Raw genomic sequence first — 24,531 nt, 5'->3', positions numbered from 1 at the left:
ACTTAATGTGAGAGTCCCCAACCTAGCTGGGCAAACTTCGCCAAATCAATTGCTCAGACTTGGATGCAGAAACAAAAGATTTATTGAAGGCTTCAGATAGAGAAGACAGGCTCATGGATTCAAAGTTGCGAGTGACTAGCTTATCGGGGTTACAGTATTTATCTACTACAGGGCACGAAGGTTCACACGCATGGGAGGCATGGGAGGTACAAGGCAAACCGGTGCAGCATAACACATCAAACAGTCCTAGAGAGACAGTGAGGGCTATCTGCATTTCAAGGCCGGACTCAGCCCGAGGGAGTGAAGGCAGAAAGCACAGCAGGGGAGGAGAGGTGGCACCTGGGCAAGAAGGACGAGGTGGGGGACTCAGAAAGATACACAGAGGTGCGAACTGCTTGTACGAGTTCAAAGGGGTAGAGATAGAAACAGATAAGAGCCAAAACCAGATGGCCCTCACAGTGTGTTTGTCAAGCTTCCGACTCAGGGCTACCCTATGATTGAGGGTTACCGCACTTGTATTCCCAGCAATGTACTGAGAGTTTGGAAAATGTTATAAAAAAATACGGTTCACGCTTTCTATGTGTTCCCACCGTTGTATTAAGAGTTTGAAAACGTTTTTAAAAATACTGTTCGCACTTTCAGACTTACCGCACTTTGTATTCCCAGCGATGTTTGAAAATGTTGTAAAAAACATTGCTTTAAAAGGGTTTTTGGATACCACGGCTTATAAATGGTTGGAAGACGTCTTCACAGCTAAAGGGGCCAAACAGTCCGAACAGTACTTTTTATTATGTTTTCAAACTCTTAATACATCTGTGGGAATACATAGAAAGTGCGAACAGTATTTTTTATAACGTTTTCAAACTCTTAATACATCGGTTTGGAATACAAGTGCGGTAACCCCCTTTGTTTGGCCCCTTTAGCTGTGAAGACGTCTTCCAACCATTTATAAGCCGTGGTATCCAAAAACCCTTTTAAAGCAATGTTTTTTACAACATTTTCAAACTCTTAATACATCGCTGGGAATACAAAGTGCGGTAACCATTGTCCTCCAAAATGTCCTATCTTTGACAGCCTTGCTCAGGTCTTGCAAACTGAGGGCTGTGGCTTCCTTTGTAGAGTCCGTCCATCTCTTGTTGGGTCTTCCTCTTCTCCTGGTGCCGTCCGCTTTTCCTAGCATGATTGTCTTCTCCAGTGACTCTCGTCTTCTCATAATGTGACCAAAGTACGACAGCCTCCGTTTAGTCATTTTAGGTTCTAGGGTCAGTTCAGGCTTCATTTGATCTATAACCCACTGATTTGTTTTTTTGGCAGTCCACGGTATCTGTAACACTCTCCTCCAACACCACATTTCAAACGAGTCTACTTTCTACCTATCTTACTCCTTTAGGAAGGGGGTTTGTGCGCATTTCCTTGGGAGTAAGCCATGTGGAGCAACGAGGTGGCTGAGGCTCAAAGAAAGTGGAGCTTGGTTTGAACCAGGGACTCTCCATTGGGATAGCTCAGCCTCTGAGCCCTTGTGCTGGGCAGCCCTGTGGTGCTTTTGCGTGCATTTTATCTTGTATCATCATTACAACAGCCCAGTAAGGTAGACCAATATTATCCTCCTCCCACTGGAGATGGGGGAATTGAGGCTAGGAAGATGAGTTGCCTTAAAGCCACCTACGTGTAGGGTTGCTAGCGTGGTCTGGTGGTTAATAGCGGTGGACTCTAATCTGCTGAACGGGGTTGGTTTCCCCACTCCTATGCATGAAGCCAGCTGGGTGACCTTGGCTAGTCACAGCTCTCTTAGAGCTCTCTCAGCACCACCTACCTCACAGGGTGTCTGTTGTGGGGAAGGGGAGGTGACTGTAAGCTGGTTTGATTCTCCTTACAAGGTAGAGAAAGTCAGCATATAAAAACCAACTCTTTTTCTAACTCTCCCAGAGTTACAAAGAATCTCAGACTACAGAGATTAGTTCACCTAGACAAAGTGACTGTGTCGGAGAGTTGACTGAATGACATTATACCCTGCTGAGGTCCCTCTCCTTCCCAAAACCTGCCCTTCCCAGGATCCACCACCAAATATCCTGGAATTTCCCATCCTGGAGCTGGCAACCCTACCACCTAGTCAGGTCACGGCAGAACAGAGACTAAGATCAGCAGCATCCTGTAGGATTCTGTGTTGCATGTATTCTATTTAGAAAAAAAACTATCTTCTGCCCTGATTGGGATAGCCTGATTGTGTCAGATCTCGGAAGCTAAGCAGGGTCAGCCCTGGCTAGTATTTGGAAGGGAGACCACCAAGGAAGTACAGGGTCGCTACACAGAGGCAGGCAATGGCAAACCACCTCTAAATGTCTCTTGCCTTGAAAACCCCGCAGGGTTGCCATAAGTCGGCTACGACTTGACGGCAAATTTAAAAAGTCCTCTCTCCAGAGACCATCAGGCCAAAAAACCAAGTCAAGGGCATAAGAAGAGCATACAACAACTTTCATCAGTCTAAAATGGGTGTCAAACATAAAGCCTGGGGGCCTAGGGTTGCCAAGTGCCCGGTGGTGGCGGGTAAAATCCCGCCGATCCACTGGGCTGCCCGCTGGCCAGCTGATGGCCAGCACACAAGCATGCACCACTTTCGGGTAAAACCGAAAGTGACCTGGACACTCTGGCAATCTCGGATAAAACTCTACGGAAACCATAGAGTTTTGGCCAAGATCACTAGAGCGTCCACGTTGCTTCTGGGACACAGGTGCATCGTGTGGGGTGCGCCGTGCATTGCACCAGGCACGCGCGCGCCACACAACACAGCCACGGCGCCGGAAAGCTCCCACCAGTGGAGCTACGGGGTCTGGCAAGCCTATGGGGGCTGGATCCGGCCCCTTGATAGCTCTTATCCAGCCCGCGATCCAGCCAAGGCAGCCACACGCACGCACACACACACACTCCCGAAATTGTCAATTATCAAAGACTGTTAAAAAAATTTTTTAATTTCAATTGTATATTTCTTATTCTACATACAATGTTTGTATAACATACTTTTCTCATTCCCTCCCATCCCCCTCCCTAGCCCCACTCCTTCTCCTTGTAATTTTTAGTCTCTTGTCCCCAGCCACGGGCACAAAGTCTGGATCTTCCACCGAATGTCTTTTCTTCCTTCCACTGATATCCACTCTAAGTAGGTCTTCCATCTACTCGTGATTTCCCTGTTCTTATCTTCCCATGAAGTCTTCTGGCGCATCATCTCGACGATATCCGACTGTATAAATTCAAACAGTTGTGCCAGATCTCTATAGAGACTGTTAAATTTTTAAAAATACTGTAAACGTTTGTTTTAAGTAAAACAATTAAGTAAAAATAATATAGCAACCAATCTTTTTTTATTATATATTGTGCACAATTGTATTTAAAAACACAGGGCCTAAAATACAGGCTTCCTAAAAAGCACAAACATAGTTACAAATATAACCAGCACATAACAGCTGATGTTAGTACATAAAGTGACCAAAAACTGACCAGACGCTTTTTGGCCTTTTACAGGCCTTCCTCAGAGGTCATACATACACAATTTTACAATACACATCCTGACATATGCGTTGTACAAAGTAAAAATATTTACATAAAAGCCTTTTATTCTGTGTGGCTTTATGTTCAAATAGTTCGTCCATGTGCCTTAAAACATGGCTCACATCTTGTATATGGTGTCCAGCATTTCAGGATGTGTATAACATCAACAAACATGAAGAACAGAACTTGGAGAAAATGGCTACTTTGGAGGGTGAACTCTAGAGCATTATATCCCACTGAACTCTCTCCCCTTCCCAAACCCCTCCCTTCACACACCCCCCCCAAATCGCCAGTTTTTTCACAATCTGGAGCTGGCAACCCTATCCCTCAGTGATCCCTCCTTCCTGCCCTCTGTTTTAATTGCTGCATTTATGTTTTGGTATGTACGTTTTAGATTTGTTTTAATGGTGCACTTTTGTTTGGTTTTAAGGATTTTTAAGATGGTTTTTTTTTTAATTATTTATTATTTTAATCTGTTAGTTGCCTTGCTGGCCCTGAAGAGGGCAGAAAGGTGAGGTGTAATTTTTTAAAATAAATCCGTCTCCAGCATTAGTACCTTGCTCTTCTTCCAAGGAGCTCAGGAAAGCATACCTGGCTCTCCCCTCTTTTACTTTATTCTCAGAACAGTCGTGAGGTGGGTTAAGAGTGTGTGACTGGCCCAAGGTCACCCAGGGAGCTCCATGGCAGAATGGAGACTTGACTCCCCATCATCATCTTCTGACATTTTTCTAGTACCTAGGGTTGCCAAACTCCAGGTGCAGCCTGGAAATCTCTAAGAATTACAACTGATCTCCAGACTACAGGGCTAGTATAGTCTAGGGCTGTGGCTCAGTGGTAGAGCATCTGCTTGGCATGCAGAAGGCCCCAGGTTCAATCCCCGGCATCTCCAGTTAAAGGGACTAGGCAAGTAGGTGATGTGAAACACCTCTTCCTGAGACCCTGGAGAGCTGCTGCTGGTCTGAGTAGACAATACTGACTGATGGACCAAGGATCTAATTCAGTATAAAGCAGCTTCATGTGTTCATGTATACAGAGATCAGTTCCCCTGGAGGAAATGGATGCTTTGGAGGGCAGACTCTATGGCGTCACATCCCTGATGAGCTCCCTCCATTCCCCAAACTCTGCCCTCCCCAGGCTCCACCCCAAAATCTCCAGGAATTTCCCAACTTAGAGTTGGCAACCCTACCTGTACCTGAGAACTTTGTAACTGGAGAAGCCTGGGCCTTTTGCACCCAGTCTCCTTCCTTGCAAAGTGAATTAAATGAAATGTCTCTTAACAGGCTCATAGTGTTTTCCTTGCTATCACCGTGTCCTCCTTGTGTTTTTAACAACTAAGCAGAAATTCAGCAGATAAACCCATTTCTATAATGTTGGAAAAACCTTCACCAGGTGAATTTCTGCTTGTCTTGCAGCTGTTTCTACCCAGGCACCCTGCCAGGAAAAAAGGTGCTCATTGTTAATGAGGTACAGAAGGTGGATTGGAGCCATTTTTAACACATTATATACTTCAGCTTGTTGGGCCGGATTTAAAAGAACTATATAAAGAAGAAAAATGGGCAGATTTTTCCCCCCCTGGAAGCTTTGTGCATTAGCTGTGAGTCCATCACGGCTGATCGTAGACAAGTACCACTAACTCTCCCACTGGACCACCATCAGGACTTTAATTTCAATCCCGTTTCCAATTTCCTTGTTCATAACATTTCCTGAATAAGCACACATACCAATAGGCTTGTCTAATACGTTACACCTTTGCAATGAAATAGAGCTCTGATACCATCCAGGAGCATAGTCTTAAACTTCGGATTGTGCAGACCATATGCCTTTTGCGCTACAGAATGTATAGTTGCTCTAGGATTTAGGAGAGCCACTGTGGTGTAGTGTTAAGAGCGGCAGACAGACACTAACCTGGAGAGCCGGGTTTGATTTTCCCACTCCTCCACATGAGCTCTAATCTGGTGAACCAGGTTTGTTTCCCCACTCCTTCACATGAAGCCTGCTGGGTGACCTTGGGCTTGTCACAGTTCTCTCAGAACTCTCTCAGCCCCACCTACCTCACTAGGTGTCTGATGTGGGGAGGGGAAGGGAAGAGGATTATAAGCCCCTTTGAGACCCCTTAAAGGTAGAGAAAAGTGGGGTATAAAAGCCAACACTTCTGTGCGGTACCCTCAATACATATGTAAGGACACTAAGGAAGACCACATAACTTCAAGAAAAAGTACAGAGCATTGCAGAGGCAAAACTTACTGGGAAGAATATTTTTGCTCCATGCAGACAGAAATAAGAGTCTGTTATCAGTATAATCCATAACCTATTGTGTTATTAACATTTGTAACACTCAAAAGTCAACATATTTTTGTCCCTGGTTCATTCACAGAATGTTATATAGTATACTATCCATGTGTGTAATAGAGCATCATAGATTTTCAGAATTCATGAATGTATACTTAAGTATGCTTGTAATTTGATAGGAACAACAGAACTAATTAAAAAAAATCCAATTGTTTTAAAATTTGGGTTTATTTTGATTACTTTTTAAAATTAATTGAATGATTTTTGTCCACCGTTGTCTGCTTAGGGAAAACACTTTGTCAAGTGACAATTGTTTCTGCCATATGTGGAGGTAGGGAGGAGGGACATTCACATTTTGCCCAGCCTCTCTCACATTATAGAGTTGTTTTGGTTTTATTCATCTAATTAAGGATTTTGATCCCACCTTTCTGCCACCAGGGCACTCAATAACTTCCAGTGGAAACAAAATAAGCAGTTGTCCTTGATCAATATGTGATTAAAAACATATGAGTGGTAAGCTGCAGTACTGCAGTCCAAGCTCTGTTCACGACCTGAGTTCGATCCCAATGGAAGTTGGTTTCAGGTAGCCGGCTCAAGGTTGACTCAGCCTTCCATCCTTCCGAGGTCGGTAAAATGAGGACCCAGCTTGCTGGGGGTAAAGGGAAGGTGATGATTGGGGAAGGCACTGGCAAACCACCCTGTAAACAAAGTCTGCCTAGAAAACGTCAGGATGTGACATCACCCCATGGGTCAGTAATGACCCGGTGCTTGCCCAGGGGACCTTTACCTTTTAAACAGGATGGACTTTACCTGGAGCAAAAAAGATGTTAATGTAAGTGTCAGGCAAACCTGATTGGACAAGGAGCTTTTATGACTAGGGGGCTGCCACAAAAAGACCCCTCTCTCAGCTGCCTTACTGCTGAAGGAAAGCTTATAGGCAAGAAACCAACCCTAGTTCGTTCTTATGTCTGCATGCAACTATAATATTGTGATTTGTTATTTTTATGTGTAAAATTTCCTTCAATACAAAATGAAGTTACTATTAATGCAATCCAAAGCAGATTTACACCCTTCTAAAATCATTCAAATCAATAGGCCTAGAAAGGGATAATATTCCTTAGGACTGCACTGTAATTTTCCAGAAACCTAACTTTCCAAAAGCATGTGTCTTCAATCCTATGAAAAAATTAGGGCTTTAGTAATTAATATGTCTAAGGATTGACATGGTTCTGAGTGGAAAACAGATATTTTATATCCATTGAAGAATGGTCTAGAATAGTTTATTGTTGTTGAAGTTTAAATATCTAACCTAGTTTCAAAAATTGAGAACATTTATAATTAATTTTTTTAATAAAAACCTTTAATTACAGAGGCTATAAGAATCATTTTGTTGATCTTTATTTGCACTTATCACCCTTTATCCCTTTCGTTTTATAATAATATATATTTTTAAAAGAACAGAGAGAATTTAGGGCTATTTTGAGGATGGAAAAGTGGGTTCGATTTGTTACTTTCTGCAATGGACAACCTGTACAAAATATATATTGTTTTGATGTGTTTGCATTTGGTGTTATTTCCAGGACCATGCAGTCTAAATTATTTTTGCATGATTTCTTTGTGGCATCCCTGTCATATTCTCTATATAATTCAGTCTTCTGTTGTTTGAATGGAACAATTTTTATATACTTGGTACTTCTGAGCAGCTCACACCTGAGAACATCTGTTACATCAGGCGGATAGTTATAAGATGAACCAACGCTGGCTTTTCTGGAAGCCAAACTTCTTGGAACGATCAATGAGAATGGGCTAATTTTCCTAAACAGGAAATGTGCTGATAGAAGGGGGAGAGGAACCCTTTTGCTTTGGCAGGCTTTTGTGTTTCCTTTGTAAACATAGAGGACTGTTTCACTTCATCTGGAGAGACTGAAGGAGTTGCAGCCAAGACTATGTGCATTTTTCTCAGAAGTTAAGTATTGCTGTGGGTTAATCCTAGGGGAGTATGCATAGCATTGCACCATTATTATCCATTTATCAGCTTTTTAGGCATCAGTGTTCCCAGGGTGTGGATACAGGAGAAGGGTAAGCTGGATCCCTTTCTTTATAGGTTGGACTCTCAAAACTCACTCTGAACACATGAAGCTGCCTTCTACTGAGGACCTTGGTCTAGCCAGGTCAGCATTGCTTGCTCTGACTGGCAGCAGCTCTCCCGGGTCTCAGTGGTGTTGGCAACGCTGACGTACTTTTGTTCATAAAGAAATGCACTGAAGGTGATTTGCAGTTGAAGAGAGACTGGCAGTATTGCTTGCTCCAACTGGCAGCAGCTCTCCAGGGTCTCTGATTTAATTTTGTTCATAAAGAAATGCACTGGAGGCAATTTGCAGTTGAAGAGAACTTGACGATCTTATTATTTATTCTAGGGAAGTTGTGCTACTAGATATAGAGGGAGATGGTTAAGGGTTCTAGCTACATGGCTGGCAAGACGTAAGAGAGAGAAGAAGCAGTGTCCAAGCCTGGCAGTCACACACTGGGGCAAATGAAGCAGCTTAGCAGGTCAAAAGAGGAAAGTACAACTATCTCACTAATGGCCCCCTTGAGCAGCTGGCTTCTTGTACATTGACCCCTGCACACTTCCAGACGTTGGTGGCCTTTCATCTCCTCAATTACATAAGTATTTTAACTGGAGATGCTGGGGATTGAACCTGGGGCCTTCTGTGTGCAAAGCAGGTGCTCTCCTGTTGAGCCATGGCCTGTCTCATCTACTACAGTGAGGGTTTTTCAGACATCACTGGCTACAATGATGCCTTAACTGTAGGCCAACAGACACCACCATGCATATGCTTCTGCTGTGTTTGATACCATATGGTCCTAACTGCCGTGGCATCATGAAACCCCAATCCACTTGCCTACATGGATAGTGGGGGACGTTCTTACTTTCTGTGTACATTGATAAGCAAAACAGAACTTGTGTGTGTGTGAAGTTTCGTCAAGTAGCAGCCAACTTATGGCAGCCCAGTAGGATTTTCAAGGCAAGAGATTAACAGAGGTGGTTTTCCATTGCCTTCCTCTGCATAACAACTCTGGACTTCCTTGGTGGTCTCCCATACAAGTACTAACCAGGGCCGACCTTGCTTACCTTCTAAGATCTAAAAAATGGGGATGGGAGATGGCATTGTGAGGGGGAGGCAAGGGTAACTTTGGCTGGAGGGGCTGAAATCCTCAACATGCCAACTTGGGAATTGAAACCCATTGAACTGAGGAGAGGGGAGACACTTGCTTCTGGGTAAACATACACTGGGCTGCCAACCTCCAGGTACTCGCTGGAGATCTCCTGCTATTACAACTGATCTCCAGCCGATAGAGATCAGTTCACCTGGAGAAAGCGGCCGCTTTGGCAACTGGACTCTATGGCATTGAAGTCCCTCCCCTCCCCAAACCCGCCCTCCTCAGGCTCCACCCAAAATACCTCCTGCTGGTGGTGAAGAGGGACCTGGCAACCCTAGCTGCATGTGTGCTTGTATGGGATATTTTACAATGCATTTTAAGCTAGCTGTTGCAAGTTTTTGGCGCTTAACTGTAATGTCAATTCAAATCCTCAAGTCGATAATAAAAAGTTTGAACCTTTTGTCCATTTAATCTACAGGATATCCAGGGAAACAGCCACGGCTCTATGGTACAGAATGTGCTTTGCGTTACAGAACATCCTATACTTGGTTCCTGGCATCTCTAGCTGATGATTCCATGTGCCAGACTTTCCTTTGCCTGAGATCTTGGAGAGCTGCTGCCACAGTCAGAATAAATAATACCAAGGTGGGTGGGAGCAATGGTATGATGGCATAAGGAAGTATTGTATGCTCACCTCCCAGTGTGTAAACTCTACATATTTGAGGGGGACGAATTTGGTGCCAGTGAAACTCTTCTTCCCTCCATGCATATATGGCATAAAGACCACACCCTGTGACACAGGGTGCCCGAGATAGCCATCTGTCATATGAAAGGGATGGACAGGGATACTGATGTCTGCACTAAGGTTCTTGATATGTGTTCCTCTGCTGTAGAATCTCTCTGTTAGGACACAACATTTGTTTATTTTATTTATTTCCTTCACTTATACCCCACCTGTCTCCCCAGTGGAGACCCAAAGCAGCTGATATTGTTCTCAATACCTTTATATTCTAGACTAAATAAATTTCAGTAAATTGTCGGTATCACTTGACTCTCTTTAAATGAAAATATATACATGTTTAGTTGGGTGAACACATGAACACATGAAGCTACCTTATACTGAATCAGATTCTTGGCCCATCAAAGTCAGTATTGTCTACTCAGACCAGCAGCGGCTCTCCAGGGTCTCAGGCAGAGGTCTTTCACATCACCTACTTGCCTAGTCCCTTGAACTAGAGATGCCGGGGACTGAACCTGGGCCCTTCTGCATGCCAAGCAGATGCTCTAACACTGAGCCACAGCCCCTCCCCCAGGATCCTTCTCCTGTCCTAACAGTCCACTGAACAAAGTTTGAAGCCTTCCTCCATCCCAAGGAGACTTCCTCCACTGGAGGAAGAACCCGTTAAGCTGGAGGAATTTTCCTTAGGTTGGAGAGAGGCACCTTGGAGCATGGTTGGAGCCACCCCAGCAAATGTAAGGGGTATGTGTGTTCTGAGGTCTGTACGTGTGCAGCCCTATGTAAAAGATAATTATTATCCTCTAATTTGCTTAATTGGAGGAGAATGTCATTTTTTAGCTGAAACAAAATAGTAACAAAAGCATGCAGGAGAAACGGGCTGAAAATTACTTTTATACATTCTGTTTTAAGAATATTATCAAAAGTCTTCAGAAGGGGTTGGAAATAAAATATTTATGGATTTGTAGAGTGCACTTGGAGAATTACTTTGCAACTAAACAGAGACACCTACTGGAGCAGCAACAAACCTTCAGAGATGCCAGTGAAAGGAAGGGCTAAAACAGCTAATTAAAACAGCTAATGAGAAACAAAAAAACAGAATTGCAACAAGACAGAGCTGGTGTTTTTAAATCAACTACATTTTCTCACACTTGTCCAGTAGTTTTGACACATCATTATATCTAACACAGAATAGTAAAGACAGGCATGGTGTAGCAGTTACAATGTCAGATTTGGAAGTAAAAAGTAAAGGTGCCCTGTGCAAACACCAGGTCATTCCTGACCCATGGGGTGATGTCACATCCTGAAGTTTACTAGGCAGACTGTGTTTACGGGGTGGTTTGCCAGTGCCTTCCCCAGTCATCTTCTCTTTACCCCCAGCAAGCTGGGTACTCATTTGACCGACCTGGGAAGGATGGAAGGCTGAGTCAACCTTGATCTGGCTACCTGAAACCAACTTCCATCGGGATCGAACTCAGATCGTGAGCAGAGCTTGGACTGCAGTACTGCAGCTTACCACTCTGCACCACAGGGCTCCTTCAGATCTGGGAGACCCAGGTTCCGATCCCTACTCTGCCATGTAAGCTCACTGGATGACCTTTGGCCAGTCACACACTCGCAACCTAACATACCTCATAGGGCTGTTGCGAGAATAAAATACCGGAGAGAAGAATGCTGCAAGTTGCTTTGTGTCGCCATTGGGGACAAAAAAGGTAAAGGTAGTCCCCTGTGCAAGCACTGGGTCATTACTGACCCCTGGGGTGATGTCACATCCTGACATTTACTAGGCAGACTATGTTTACAGGGTGGTTTGCCATTGCCTTCAACAGTCATCTACACTTTACCCCCAGCAAGCTGGATACTCATTTTGCTGGCCTCGGAAGGATGGAAGGCTGAGTCAACCTTGAGCCGGCTACCTGGAACCGACTTCCGTCGGGATCGAACTCAGGTTATAGGCAGAGTTTTGACTGCAGTACTGCAGCTTACCACTCTGCCCCAGGGGGCTCTCTTATTGGGGACAAAGGTGGGGTATAAATGAAGTAAATAAATAGGGTGATTTCTGGTAATCCCAAGAACAGCACAATGTGGCAACTTAACAGACATAAGAAGGTATCTACATACATGGGGGAATCCCCAGATAGGCAGAAAAACACTACCTTATTAATTAACCAAAGGAAAAAGAGTACCACCTGATGAGCACCCAATGTGCTCCAGGGGGTACAGATGTTGAGAGTCAGCTAAAAGAGGCGAGGAGGGGGAGAGCTTAAAGAATCCTGAGGGGGGGGGGTTTCCAAACTGTTCCCTTAGCAATTTGTGAGCCTTCAGTTATTTAGAACCTGAATGATGAAACTAATATAACTCATGCTTACTTCTGTCAAAGTAAGTTAGGTGTTTAGATGAAAGATCAATGGCTACTGGGAGGCCCCATCTTCTCTCTCCCAGGTATGGTTGCCAACTTCACAATGGGAAATCCCTGGAGATTTGGGGGTGGATCCTGGAGGTGGTGGGGTTTGGGGAGGGGAGGGACCTCAGCAGGCTGTAATGCCAATCTATAGAGTTCGCCCTCCAAGCAGCCATTTTCTCCAGCTGAACTGGCCTCTGTAATCTGGAGATCCACTGTAATTCTGAGAGATCTCCAGCTCCCACCTGGAGGTTGGCAATGCCACTCCCAGGAAGGATGCGGTGGCGGCTCTTGACCAGGGGGAAGTGGGTTAAGTAAACAAACCTCAAAATTATGTGCAAATGAAAAATTAACTAAAAATTAATTTTAACCCTCCATTAATTAAATTATAGCAATAACGAATTATTAAGGAGCCCCGTGGCGCAGAGTGGTAAGCTGCAGTACTGCAGTCCAAGCTCTGCTCACAACCTGAGTTCCATCCTGACGGAAGTAGGTTTCAGGTAGCCGGCTCAAGGTTGACTCAGCCTTCCATCCTTCCGAGGTTGGTAAAATGAGTACCTAGCTTTGGTTCTTGTAGGTTATCTGGGCTGTGTGACCATGGTCTTGGTATTTTCTTTCCTGATGTTTCGCCAGCAGCTGTGGCAGGCATCTTCAGAGGAGTAACACTGAAGGACAGTGTCTCTCAGTGTCAAGTGTGTAGGAAGAGTAATATATAGTCAGAAAGGGGTGGGTTTGAGCTGAATCATTGTCCTGCAAAAAGTATCAAAGGTTATGTGCTAATCATTGTCCTGTAAGTATCAAGATAATGTGCTAATGAGGGTGTGGTATGTTAATATGGAACCATTGTATCCTGAAGTGATCTGTTAATGTGTGAAATCCAAAGCTAATCTGCATGGCTATTATGGACTGTAGTCTTGGTTAGTCTGGAGGTTTTCAGGACAGGAAGCCAAGCCTTATTCATTCTTAAACTCTCTTCTTTTCTGTTAAAGTTGTGCTGATGTTTATGAATTTCAATGGCTTCTTTGTGCAATCTGACAAAATAGTTGGTAGAACTGTCCAGTCTTTCAGCGTCTTGGAATAAGACCCTGTGTCCTGTTTGGGTCAGTCCATGTTCAGCCACTGCTGATTTCTCAGTTCTGGGACCAGCCCCAGAGAGACCCTGCCTGCATGGTGTAGTGGTGGTTTGGAGCAGTGGACTCTGATGTGGAGAACTGGGTTTGTTTCCCCACTCCTACACATGAACCCAGCTGGGAGACCTTGGGCTAGTCACAGCTCTTTTAGAGCTCTCTCAGCCCCACCTACCTCACAGTGTGTCTGTTGTGGGAGGGGAAGGGAAGGTGATTGTAAGCCGGTTTGATTCTACCGTAACTGGTAGAGAAAGTTGGCATATAAAAACCAACTCTTCTTCTTTTTCCCCCCTTACCACCATTGCTCAGAGTGGTAGCGGGCAAAAAGGGCTGCCAGCCAGAGGTCTGATGCTGTAGGAGACCTTGGAGTCTTACTACCAGGCCTGGACAAAAATGTAATGTGCCTTTAATAGAGGCTTAATGGGATGTTATTTATCTGGTGATACTATTCACCTCCAAGCCATGAATAACTTCAACTGCCAGTTTCCACACATTAAGCCTGCGTTACAGGGACAGGACATTTTTCTACAAGCTTGTTGTTAATCCTGTCTAACATGCTAATGTCCTATGCGTGTGTATGGGGAGGGTATGTAGCATTTGGTTAAGTGAACCTCCTGAGATCTGGAGGTCTGGGGGGAAAAATAGAAAAATTAGGAGGAAACAAATCCCTCACCAAGGACTCTTTTCCCCATTTTCCCAAAGGAACATCTGGGAATTTGTGAGGATCACTGAAAAAAAACTCCCAATGAAATGTTTTCTCTTTTGGAATGAATGAAATGCTTTTTGAGACAAGATTTTATTCACTTTGAAGTGTAATATGAATTTTTAATGTAAAACAATATAGAGAATTATAATTCTGTAGACATATACAATATTTTCAAGGCCATATTATTTAAATCGGACTAATTTTGCCAACAACTAGCATACTATGATGTGTATGATAATATACCATTGTATAGGCTTTCAGTGTTATAGTTTAACTTGAAGCCCAGATAAGCCATTAGTCCTGTTGTAACTGCATGAGACTGTTTCCTAATTTGTGTTTCCCATTTTCAACATTTTTTCCTTCAGATGCATGTGCTAAAGCAGCATAGGGTATGTCTATGTCTCATCTGTAAATAAATGACTTCTGTAACCCATAACATACTGTTTTAGTGTATTGCTTCCTCTCCACACTTTATGGATCAGTTTTAGCAAGCAATGTAAAAATCATAATTAACAATAAGTGTGCAATCCTAAGGGGAGGGGCTGAAGCTCCCGAGCAGCCAGCATGAGAGCCAGCGTGGTGTAGTGGTTAAGAGTGGTGGACTCTGATCTGGAGAACCGGGTTTGATTCCCCACTCCTCCACATGAGTGGCGGACGCTAATCTGGTCAACCAGGTTGGTTTCCTTGCTCCTACACATGAAGCCAGCTGGGTGACCTTGGGCTAGTCACACTCTTCTCAGCCCCACCTAACTCCCAGGGTGTCTGTTGTGGGGAGCGTAAGGGAAGGTGATTGAAGGCCGGTTTGATTCTCCCTTAAGTGGTAGAGAAAGTCAGCATATAAAAACCAATTCTGCTTCTTCTTCTAAGTACCCCTTTAACCCAGGTTAAAGGGACACTTACACTGTCCCCGGGGCAAACACGTCGGCACCAGGGAGCCACAGAACTGTGCCAGCCCCTGCCACCAGCGCAGCCACGCCAGCAGGGAATTTCTGGAAGGGAAAGCCCATGCCAGCATGGGGAGGGAGAGGGTGTTACTGGGGGTGGAGTTGCCTTTAGGCAGCTTCCTAACCCCTTTTGCCCCAGGAACGCCCTCTTGCACTGCGACATTGCTACACCACCTTTTTTGGTGGCATAGCCTCGCTGTTTCAGAGGGGGCATTTTCCAGTTTTTCTTTTTAAAATGCTTTTATTTTTCTGTTTTACCACCCCACCCCAGGATTGTGCTGCCTGCCAGCAAACACATATAGCAGATACCACCAGGCTCCCCAACATGTTATGACATTAAAAAAAAAATTAACAATTACCTTGAGTCATTATTTGCCAAACAGACAAATGCAATAACAAAAATCATCATTATTTTTTAAGCAAAGGGCAAAGGAAACAGATGTCATTAGCCTAATTACAACAAAAATTGTAAAATTGCCATTGATCAATAAACATATAAAACAAATGATATTTGGACAGCTTTGCCACAACAGAATTTGGCGTATCTATGAGTTACAGATTAGAACCAATCTGCCATAGCCACTGGTTTATACCTGTCCGCCCTGCCACATTTTTTAAAATCTCCATTAAAAAAATAAGAGTCAAATTTATGTACCCTTAAGCATATCACCTTTATTCATTTTGTCAAATTCTGATCCCACTGTTTACCTGTGAACTGGCTTCCTAAAGGAGTCACAGCAATCAAGATCTAGGACCAACAACAAAATTCAAGGCAACCCTGGAGGTTTTAAAGCAGAGGCTCGATGGCCATCTGTCAGCAATGCTGATTCTATGACCTTAGGAAGATCATGAGAGGGAGGGAATCTTGGCCATCTTCTGGGCATGGAGTAGGGGTCACTGGGGGTGTGGGGGGGGCGAAGTAGTTGTGAATTTCCTGCATTGTGCACGGTCTTATTCTAGATGACCCTGGAGGTCCCAACTCTATGATTCTACTTTGTTTGGGAAAGGGAGTCTCAGCTAGCATTTAACTGAGACGCCACAGCTTCTTCCTCCTGTCCCTCTGATGGCTCCATCAGTGGCCACTGCATGCGGGCCACTTAGTGGGGCAACATCCAAGGGGTACTTCCCATGCCAGAAGCAAAGTGAAGGTCTAGAGAAGGGCCATCAAACTCATTTATTACAAGGGCCGGATATGACATAAATGTTCCCTCTTGTTCAAGTCTTGCCCTTGAGGAAGGAAAGGCCCCTGAAACTCAGTTCCTAGCGTCTGATTGCACATGGGATGCATCCCTTGCTTCCAGCTGTACTTTTCAAGAACAGGAAAAGCCCTCTATGGATGAATGCCTCCAAGACAAGCAGGAAGGACTACAGGGTGTGTTCTGTAGGCCTTGCACACGTAAGATCCTCACCAAAACGCATGGAGGCTGCTCTGGCACAGGAGGGCAGCATGTACTACCCTAGGAGTATCCTTCCTATCTTAAAGATAGCCTCCGCCAAGTCGCTCAGGGAAGGGGAAAGCTACCTTACTAGATCTGTCTGTTAGTTTTGAGAACCGGTTGTCTTTTTTCTTGCCATGTTGGCAAGCTGTTTCTGATGATCTTTAGGTTCTGAGAATAATAAAGCGTGGTTACTTTTTTGAATTCAAATCTTTGCCTCCACATTCCCCCCCCCCCTCTAGTTTGTCCACAGATGTTACCCAAGCCTTACAGAAAGAAGTAGCAGACTTGCTCTTGAAGGGTGCTATTTCGGTAGTACCAGAGGAAGAAAAGGGGCATTGTTATTACTCCCACTATTTTCTGGTGGATAAGAAAGATTGGGGGGAAAGGCCCATTCTAGACTTAAGGGGCCTCAACAAATTTTTGGAAGTGAAGAAATTCAGAATGGTATCGATTGCAGATGTTTTGCAATTGTTAGAACACAATGTTTGGTTTTGCGTCGTTGATCTCAAAGATGCATATTTCTGCATTTCTATCCACACTGATTGCAGAAAATTCCTACGTTTTGTTTGCGGCAACAGCCACTACCAGTTTAATGCATTGCCTTTTGGGCTCGCGACAGCGTCTCTCGTCTTTTCTAAATGCATGGCTGTTGTTGTGGCTCACTTAGCACTCAATGGCTGCACAGTCTACCCTTACTTGGATGACTGGCTGTTTGTGGCCAAATCAGCTGACCAATTGCACTTAGTACCCTGGAGGATGTGGGGTTGAATTACACAAAATCCAGATGTCAGCCAACCCAGGATTTGGAGTTTATTGGGCAAAGTTAGATTCTACCCTTGGGAGGGTTTTTTTGCCCACTAAAAGAATAGTAGCCATATGTAAACTGGTTCACGCCTTCCAGTCCAACAGGTTCCAGAGGTTCCAACAGGTTCCAAAAGTTGCTTGGGTTAATGGTCTCTACAACGGCCGTGGTTGAACATGCTAGAGTGCATAAGAGGACCCTTCAAAATTGGTTCCTGAGGCATTTTGACCCCTTAACGGACAATCTAGGAAACTTTTTATTCCAAGAAGGGTTATTCGTTCCCTGCATTGGTGGGACTCATATGCTAACCTTTCTCAGGGTGTGTTGTTTGGCTGTCTAGCACCTCAGGTGTTTTTAACCACAGATGCTTCACTCTCTGGTTGGGGGGCTTCCTGTGAAGGACGTTCAGCCAGTGGTTTGTGGTCGCAGACTGAATCCAAGCTGCATATCAACCTCTTGGAGCTCAGGGCGATTAGATACGCTTTGCTCTTTTTCAGGCCTTGTTGCAGATCATGTCGTGCAGGTGGCCATGGAGAATATGGTTGCAAAATTTTATATTGCAAAACAAGGATGGACCGGGTCGCTAACCCTATGTGCAGAGGCCATGTGCACTTGGAATTGAGCCATAGCACACAACACCGTTCTGATAGCCATTCATTTTGCTGGGCAATGCAATATTGTGGCAGATGCATTAAGCAGGCAGACCACTACACACCACGAGTGGCAGTTGAATCCTGTCTACTTGGATCAGATTTTTCACAAGTGGGGCACCCCCCAAATAGACCTTTTTGCCACTCCGGACAATGCAGTTTGTCCCGAGTTCTGCACAAGAGCAGGTATAGGACGCCATTCGCTAGGCAATGTGTTCCAGTTCCCGTGGAGGGGCTCCCTGTTCTACATGTTTTCCCCCTTACCCCTGTTGAACAGGGTAGTCATCAAAATCAGGGTGGACGACACAGATTGCATTCTTATTGCCCCCTATTGGGTGCGCCGACCCTGGTTTCCCACGGTGATGGGTCTGGCCAAGGGGAATGTTCTTCTTTTCCCTCTTCATGAGGACCTTCTGGTAATAGGCCCCTTGAGATATCATGACGTGCCTGCTCTGCCCTTGGCAGCGTGGAGAATCAGACTGTAACTCCATGGTCAGACAGGGTGGCTGTTTTGCTCTCATCCCGAAAGCCCTCTACCAGGAGGTCCTACACTGCTAAATGGCAAAGATTTTCTGAATGGTCGGCCTAAAGCTAAAGGGATCGTTCCTGAACCCTGTTCTCTATCTCAGGTGTTTGAGTTCCTGTTGCATTTAAAGGATGTAGGTTTGTCTAATTAATCAATTAAAGTTTACTTAGTTGCTATTTCCTCCTTCCATTTTGGTGTGGACTCCAAGTCACTGTTTTCGAATCCTTATTCAAAGAGGTTTCTCAAAGGACTTAATAACCTATATCTCCCTGTCACTCCTCCCACTCCTCAATGGAGTCTGTCGCTTGTGTTGTCCAGACTGATGGGTCATCCCTTTGAACCCATGGCTACATGTGATCTCTCCTATCTCTCCTACAAGTCTGCCTTTTTACTAGCAATCACATAGGCTAGGAGAGCGAGTGACATTTCTACCCTAAGGTTTGATCCACCTTTTACGAAGTTTCACCCTGACAAGGTGGTGTTGCGGCCCAATGTGGACTTCCTGCCCAAGGTGGTCTCAGCTTTTCATCTATCACAGGACACAGTACTCCCTGTATTCTTCCCGCATCCCCAATCTGATGCAGACAAGGCTCTCCACACTTTGGACGTTCGTAGAGCTTTATTGTTTTACTTGAGTCATACCACTGACTTTAGGTAACAGGACAATTGGTTTGTCTGATTTAAAGGCCCTAATAAGGGCAGGGGTGCCTCCGCACAGTCAATCTCCATCTGAATTTTCTCGGCTATCAAATTGTCCTACCGAAAGGCCAACATCACCTGTCCTTTCCTAATCAAGGCCCACTCAACTAGGGCCCAAGCTGCTTCTGCCGCTTTTTCTTCCAGGATCAGCATCCAGGACATCTGCAAGGCGGCAACATGGTCCAATCCATCGACGTTCTTGAGGCACTATGCGATGGATGTCGACTCCGGCAGGGAGGCTGTAGTGGGAAAAGCAGTCCAGTCAATCTTTCGCTGAGTGGTCCCACACCCTCCTCCTTGGTGAGCTTGCTACTCTCCCATGTGGGACTGCACAGAAGACACGACGATGAAAACCAGTGTTGCACTTACCTGTAGCTGTGGGACTCATATTTCATTATTGTTTATCCTTGCTGTCCCCACGGCGGCAGGTTGGAGAACTGAGAGGAGAGCGCTCCTCCCTCCCGGTCATGTGACTGTTTGGGTGGGAAAGTCACAGCACTGACTGGGTGGGAGGGGGAGCACTCTGTAGAGCGGAGGATTCCAGAAGCTTCAAAGATCTCCATGGCCTGCCTGCGCAGTCCCATGTGTGCCTGCACGAAGACACTCGATGAACAACAGTTACAGGTCAGTGCAACGCTGGTTTTTTTGGGGGTTTTTTTGTGTATGTAGTGAAATTAGTGGAGAAAATAAATTTTTTGAATGAAATAAAACTTGATGTTTAACACGTCCAAATGGTTAAACTACCTTCCATTGTCAATACTACTGTCATTCGGTTTAGTATATAGGTGCTGGGTGAAAATTAGTGCTCTTTGACTAATTTCTCTCCTGAAAAGAGTGCCATGACTCAAAAAGTTTGGGAACCCCTGGTCTAGAGCTCCCACACTGCTTCTGACATGGGCAATTAATTCCCCATACTGACAATGCACCCAGAATTCTCTGCAAGACTTCAGGGGTCTTAGCCCACTTTTTCAAGCTACACATGCAGCAGAATAGGTGAGCAGAACCAGTTCCAGGTATTGGCAGGTTCTGAGTAAAGTTTCTTCTGTGCCTCCATCCCCACTAACTGCAATGGCAGCTCCTCTTCCCCGACATACTCCTATCGACAGCCACACTTACAGCCCTGCTCTGCTGATCGCTTATTTGCCCTGTAGGGCCGAGTCTGCTTCTCCATCCACCACCCAGCTGGAGCAAGTGGGGAGTTACTGGTACTCTAAACTGCTCCCCCCCCTCCAGTGGCAGGAGGCAAGGCTGCGAGCTGGCATGCAGAAGGGTGAGCAAGCATCAGCAACCACTGCCTGCGCCCCAGCCAGGCAACAGATGGGAAAGAGGGCACCGAGTGGTCAACATCAAGACACAGCAGCAGCCGAAGCCGAACTCTGCCCCCTTCTCCTCGATAGGGAGGGGAGAACTGCTGCCAACTGCAGCAATACTGCTGCATGGCATGAAGGAAGGGGCAGGGTCTGGAGAGGGCCCAGTTCTTCAAGGGCAGACAATCCTCACAAAACCTTGGTAACATGCATACTTGACTACTGTAACACACTATATGTGGGGCTCCCCTTGAAGACATTTTGTCAAACTTCAGTTGGTTCAAAATGCAGTAGCAAGGGTCCTTTCAGATGCTATATAAACTAACAAATTCACTGCTCCCCAAAGGGAGAGGAAGAGCACAAGATGGTGACAAAGCACAGGTAGTAGAAGCAGTTTGTTGGCCTTTGGTGAAGAGCCCTTCCAGGGCCCTGGGCCCCTTGCAACTGCTCTGAGCTCTTCACTTATTTGCCACTGATTCACACTTACAAGTCTGACACTTGATGAGTGCAGCATCAAGTGGCAACCTGCACATGAGAATGAGCTTTCAGACTTGAGATTCTTCACCCCAAACTCATTGCTGCTTAGTGGAGTCTCTTGATCCATTCTACAGGCAGTAAATGGCGTAGTGTAGTGGTTAAGAGCAGAGGTTGGAGCGGTGGACTCTAATCTGGAGAACCGGGTTTGATTCCCCACTCCTCCACATGAGCGGCACACGCTAATCTGGTAAACCGGGTTGGTTTCCCCACTCCTCCACATGAAGCCAGCTGGGTGACCTTGGGCTAGTCACAGCTCTCTTAGAGCTCTCTCAGCCTCACCTACCTCACAGGGTGTCTGTTGTGAGGAAGGGAAGGTGATTGTAAGGAAGTTTGATTCTTCCTTAAGTGGTATAGAAAGTCGGCATATAAAAACCAACTCTTCTTCTTACCAAGGGTCCGACAGACACATGTTCAAAGTAGCATTCCCTTTTTAACGTATTTTAACTGCAAAGGGACAGGGAGCAAGAGAAACAGATAAGCCATTCCCACATAATCTGGAGACCAAGGAAGCCCCATTTCGTTTTAGAATAAAAATGTGAAGTGTTCCCCACTATCTACATAGCACGTTGCTTTAGTTTTATCCAGCTTGTCCCTCAAGTATGTTGGACAAATTCTGACAAATACCTTTAGATTCAAAATTAAGTGATGATTAGCAAAGTTGTTATATCACTACCAAAACAAGGATCTTAGCATTCTGCTACGACTACCTATTAGTCCCAATCGAGTATAAGTTGCACTATAGACACAACACAGATATTGCACTGACCATACTTGAAATACAGATCAGCAAGTGTGAGTTCTGGGACCAGCCCCAGAGAGACCCTGCCTGCATGGTGTAGTGGTGATTTGGAGCACTAGACTCTGATGTGGAGAACTAGATTTGTTTCCCCACTCCTACCTTGGGCTAGTCACAGCTCTCTTAGAGCTCTCTCAGCCCTACCTACCTCACAGGGGGTTTGTTGTGGTGTGGGGAAGGGAAGGTGATAGTAAGCCAGTTTGATTGTTCCTTAAGTGGTAGAGAAAGTCGGCATATAAAAAACAATTCTTCTTCTTCTTCTCTCTCACTCCCTCACTCTTTGCTAACCTAGAGGCAAGTGTGCTGTGGAAAAAGTACCCATGACAACAGAACATGCCAGCAGTAGCAAGGATGGTACTGTGGCAAGGGGTCCAGCACCCTCAACCTATTCCCATAGTGCCCCCACCCAAGAAAACTAGTTGCTAAAAGGTGCTCAACAATCACCATCTCAAGCTAAGCTGTTGCATTTAGACAGGAGGTACACAACATGCATACTAGACAGTCTGACTTCTACAGGTTGGGCATAACGTCATTCAACAACATGCCAAAAATCTGGTTTGCTGTTCCATTGCTGTTTCCCATCTTCCTCTAAGATGTGGGGTACTTTTAAAACAGTGATGGCCACACTTTTCTATGCAATGGGAATACCTCCCCCAGAAGCCCTTCCATATATTTCAACCTTTTGACCCTTCCTAACCAAAGGCGGGCTTTTACTTTGGCGAGATTAAAAGCATTCCCTACACAGGTTCTGAATGGTCGTTTTTTTTTTTTTTAATTCCTTTTAGCGACCCCCTGTGCGACTGTGGAGACAGGGTAGTTGAAACTTTAGATCACCTCTTTTGTAAGAAATGGGAAGCAGAGAGAACCCGGTGGATTTCACCTATTTTAGTAAAGTACAGTCTTCCGTTAAAACCTTGGATTATATCATTTCTTTTATCAGATCTAGATTCAGATACTGAGAAAGTACATCAGACAATGAAATACCTAGCATGTGTAATGGGCCTAATAGCTCTGATAACGCAAGTTTACCCTGCACCACAGATGGATAAAATCTTTTATTAATTGTGTTTATTCTAAAACTGTAAAACTGTTCATTTCTTTGTTTCTCTATATTATGAATGCTTAAGACTGTGTCAATGAGCAATAAAGGTTAATCTATACTTTTCTATTTATGAGTCCCGTGGCGCAGAGTGTTAAGCTGCAGTACTGCAGTCAAAAGCTCTGCTCACGACCTGAGTTCGATCCCAACGGAAGTTGGTTTCAGGTAGCCGGCTCAAGGTTGACTCAGCCTTCCATCCTTCCGAGGTCGGTCAAATGAGTACCCAGCTTGCTGGGGGTAAAGGGAAGATGACTGGGGAAGGCACTGGCAAACCACCCCGCAAACAAAGTCTGCCTTGGAAACGTCGGGATGTGACGTCACCCCATGGGTCAGGAATGACCCGGTGCTTGCACAGGGGACCTTTACCTTTACCTTTTATACTTTTCTATGTGGTATCATGAACACATGAACCTGGGATCGCCTGCTTGCAAGACACACCTTAACCCTAAACTGTCAGCCCATCTCTAGCCCTTCTTCCCATTCTTAAACTTTAAATTCTCTTGTTTCTCAGCACCCATTTCCAGATTCAGAATCTTTTGCTTGCTTTCTGTGTCAGAGGCAGACACATAATAAAATCTCAGGGAAAACCCACTGCAAACAGGTAAGTGATTCTACACTGAAGATCAAGAAGGCTCCATGCTCTCCAACCTTTTAACCTCTTAAAATGCAAGCCTCAGGTGTCCTGGCCACCCCACCTCAATGCTACACCCATTCTAGCAGTCTCCAGTGGTTAAAAATCAAACCTGTCCATCTAGACAGATCCTCCCAGACCCATGATGGCCTCGGCTCAGTGGTAAGATTCTACTTTGCAGACATAACATCCCAGGTTCAATCCCTAGCTTCTCCAGTACTTAAGAACATAAGAAAAGCCATGCTGGATCAGATCAAGGTCCATCAAGTTCAGCAGTCTGTTCGCACAGTGGCCAACCAGGTGCCTGTAGGTTCCGGTAGTCAGTGCTCAGGCAGTCAAAGGCTCAGGTAATCAGTGCTGTAAAACCTCCGATGCTGGAGAGCTGCTCCCGGAACAGACAATGCTGGTGTTGATTCAGTACAGGGCATGCTCATGTCTGTGTTTCTGGAGTTCTGGACAGGTTTGGGCAGACACATGCATGTGGAAACTGGAGTTTGGGGGTGGGTTTTGAAACCCCTTCTCCAACACGTCCTGCACTGTGTACCACTAGAGAAACAGGGAGTAGCATAGGCCTGACTCAGAGCCATAACCAGCCCTCCTTTCCAAATGGGCCGCAGGCCCCCACTGATTGAAGCACTCCGGCCACAAGTTGGCTACTAAGGCTGTTTAAACAGTTTAAAGGGGATCATGTCAGAGCTTCATACCTGGTCAGTATCCCCTTCTATAACCTCAGAATAGCTTTTACCGCCCTCCGGTTTCAAACCATGCCAATGGCTTGGATAGCTGGACGTTACTCCCGAACACCATGGGCCTCTCGCCTATGTATTTGTGGGGCCGCTCCAGAGGACCTAACTCATTACACCTTATTCTGTCCTCTTTATACAGAGCCCAGACTTAAATTCCTCAGAGTGATACTAAAGGGCCTAAATCTTTCTCCAGATCCAGAGAAGCTGCTGTTTCTCCTATCAGACACCAATCCTGATGTTTCCTACAAAGTGTCACTCTTTGCTTTAGCAGCTAAGAAAATCCGAGCTAAAGCTGTTTTTAATCAGGGATCTTAACATATTTAAATATTAGTTTCTTGTGGGTCAGACTGTTTTAAAGTTATTTTAATGTTATTTTATGATAATTTTATGT

The 24,531-nt window shown here is 45.1% G+C and overlaps 1 protein-coding gene across 1 annotated transcript in view; it reads right to left on the bottom strand.

Annotated features, from left to right (window-relative positions):
* SH3BGRL (SH3 domain binding glutamate rich protein like) overlaps window positions 1–19,412 on the bottom strand; it is a 67,532-nt gene extending 48,120 nt beyond the window's left edge. Inside the window, exon 1 of the mRNA XM_056858968.1 lies at window positions 19,394–19,412. Coding sequence (XP_056714946.1) covers window positions 19,394–19,412 — 19 coding nt within the window. The remainder of the gene's footprint in view (window positions 1–19,393) is intronic.
* Between the last annotated feature and the right edge of the window lie 5,119 nt (window positions 19,413–24,531).

This window comes from Euleptes europaea, chromosome 13, assembly GCF_029931775.1.
Source record: "Euleptes europaea isolate rEulEur1 chromosome 13, rEulEur1.hap1, whole genome shotgun sequence".
In the NCBI taxonomy this organism is placed as follows: Eukaryota; Metazoa; Chordata; class Lepidosauria; order Squamata; family Sphaerodactylidae; genus Euleptes; species Euleptes europaea.
This window is presented reverse-complemented; position numbering and strand designations above follow the sequence as displayed.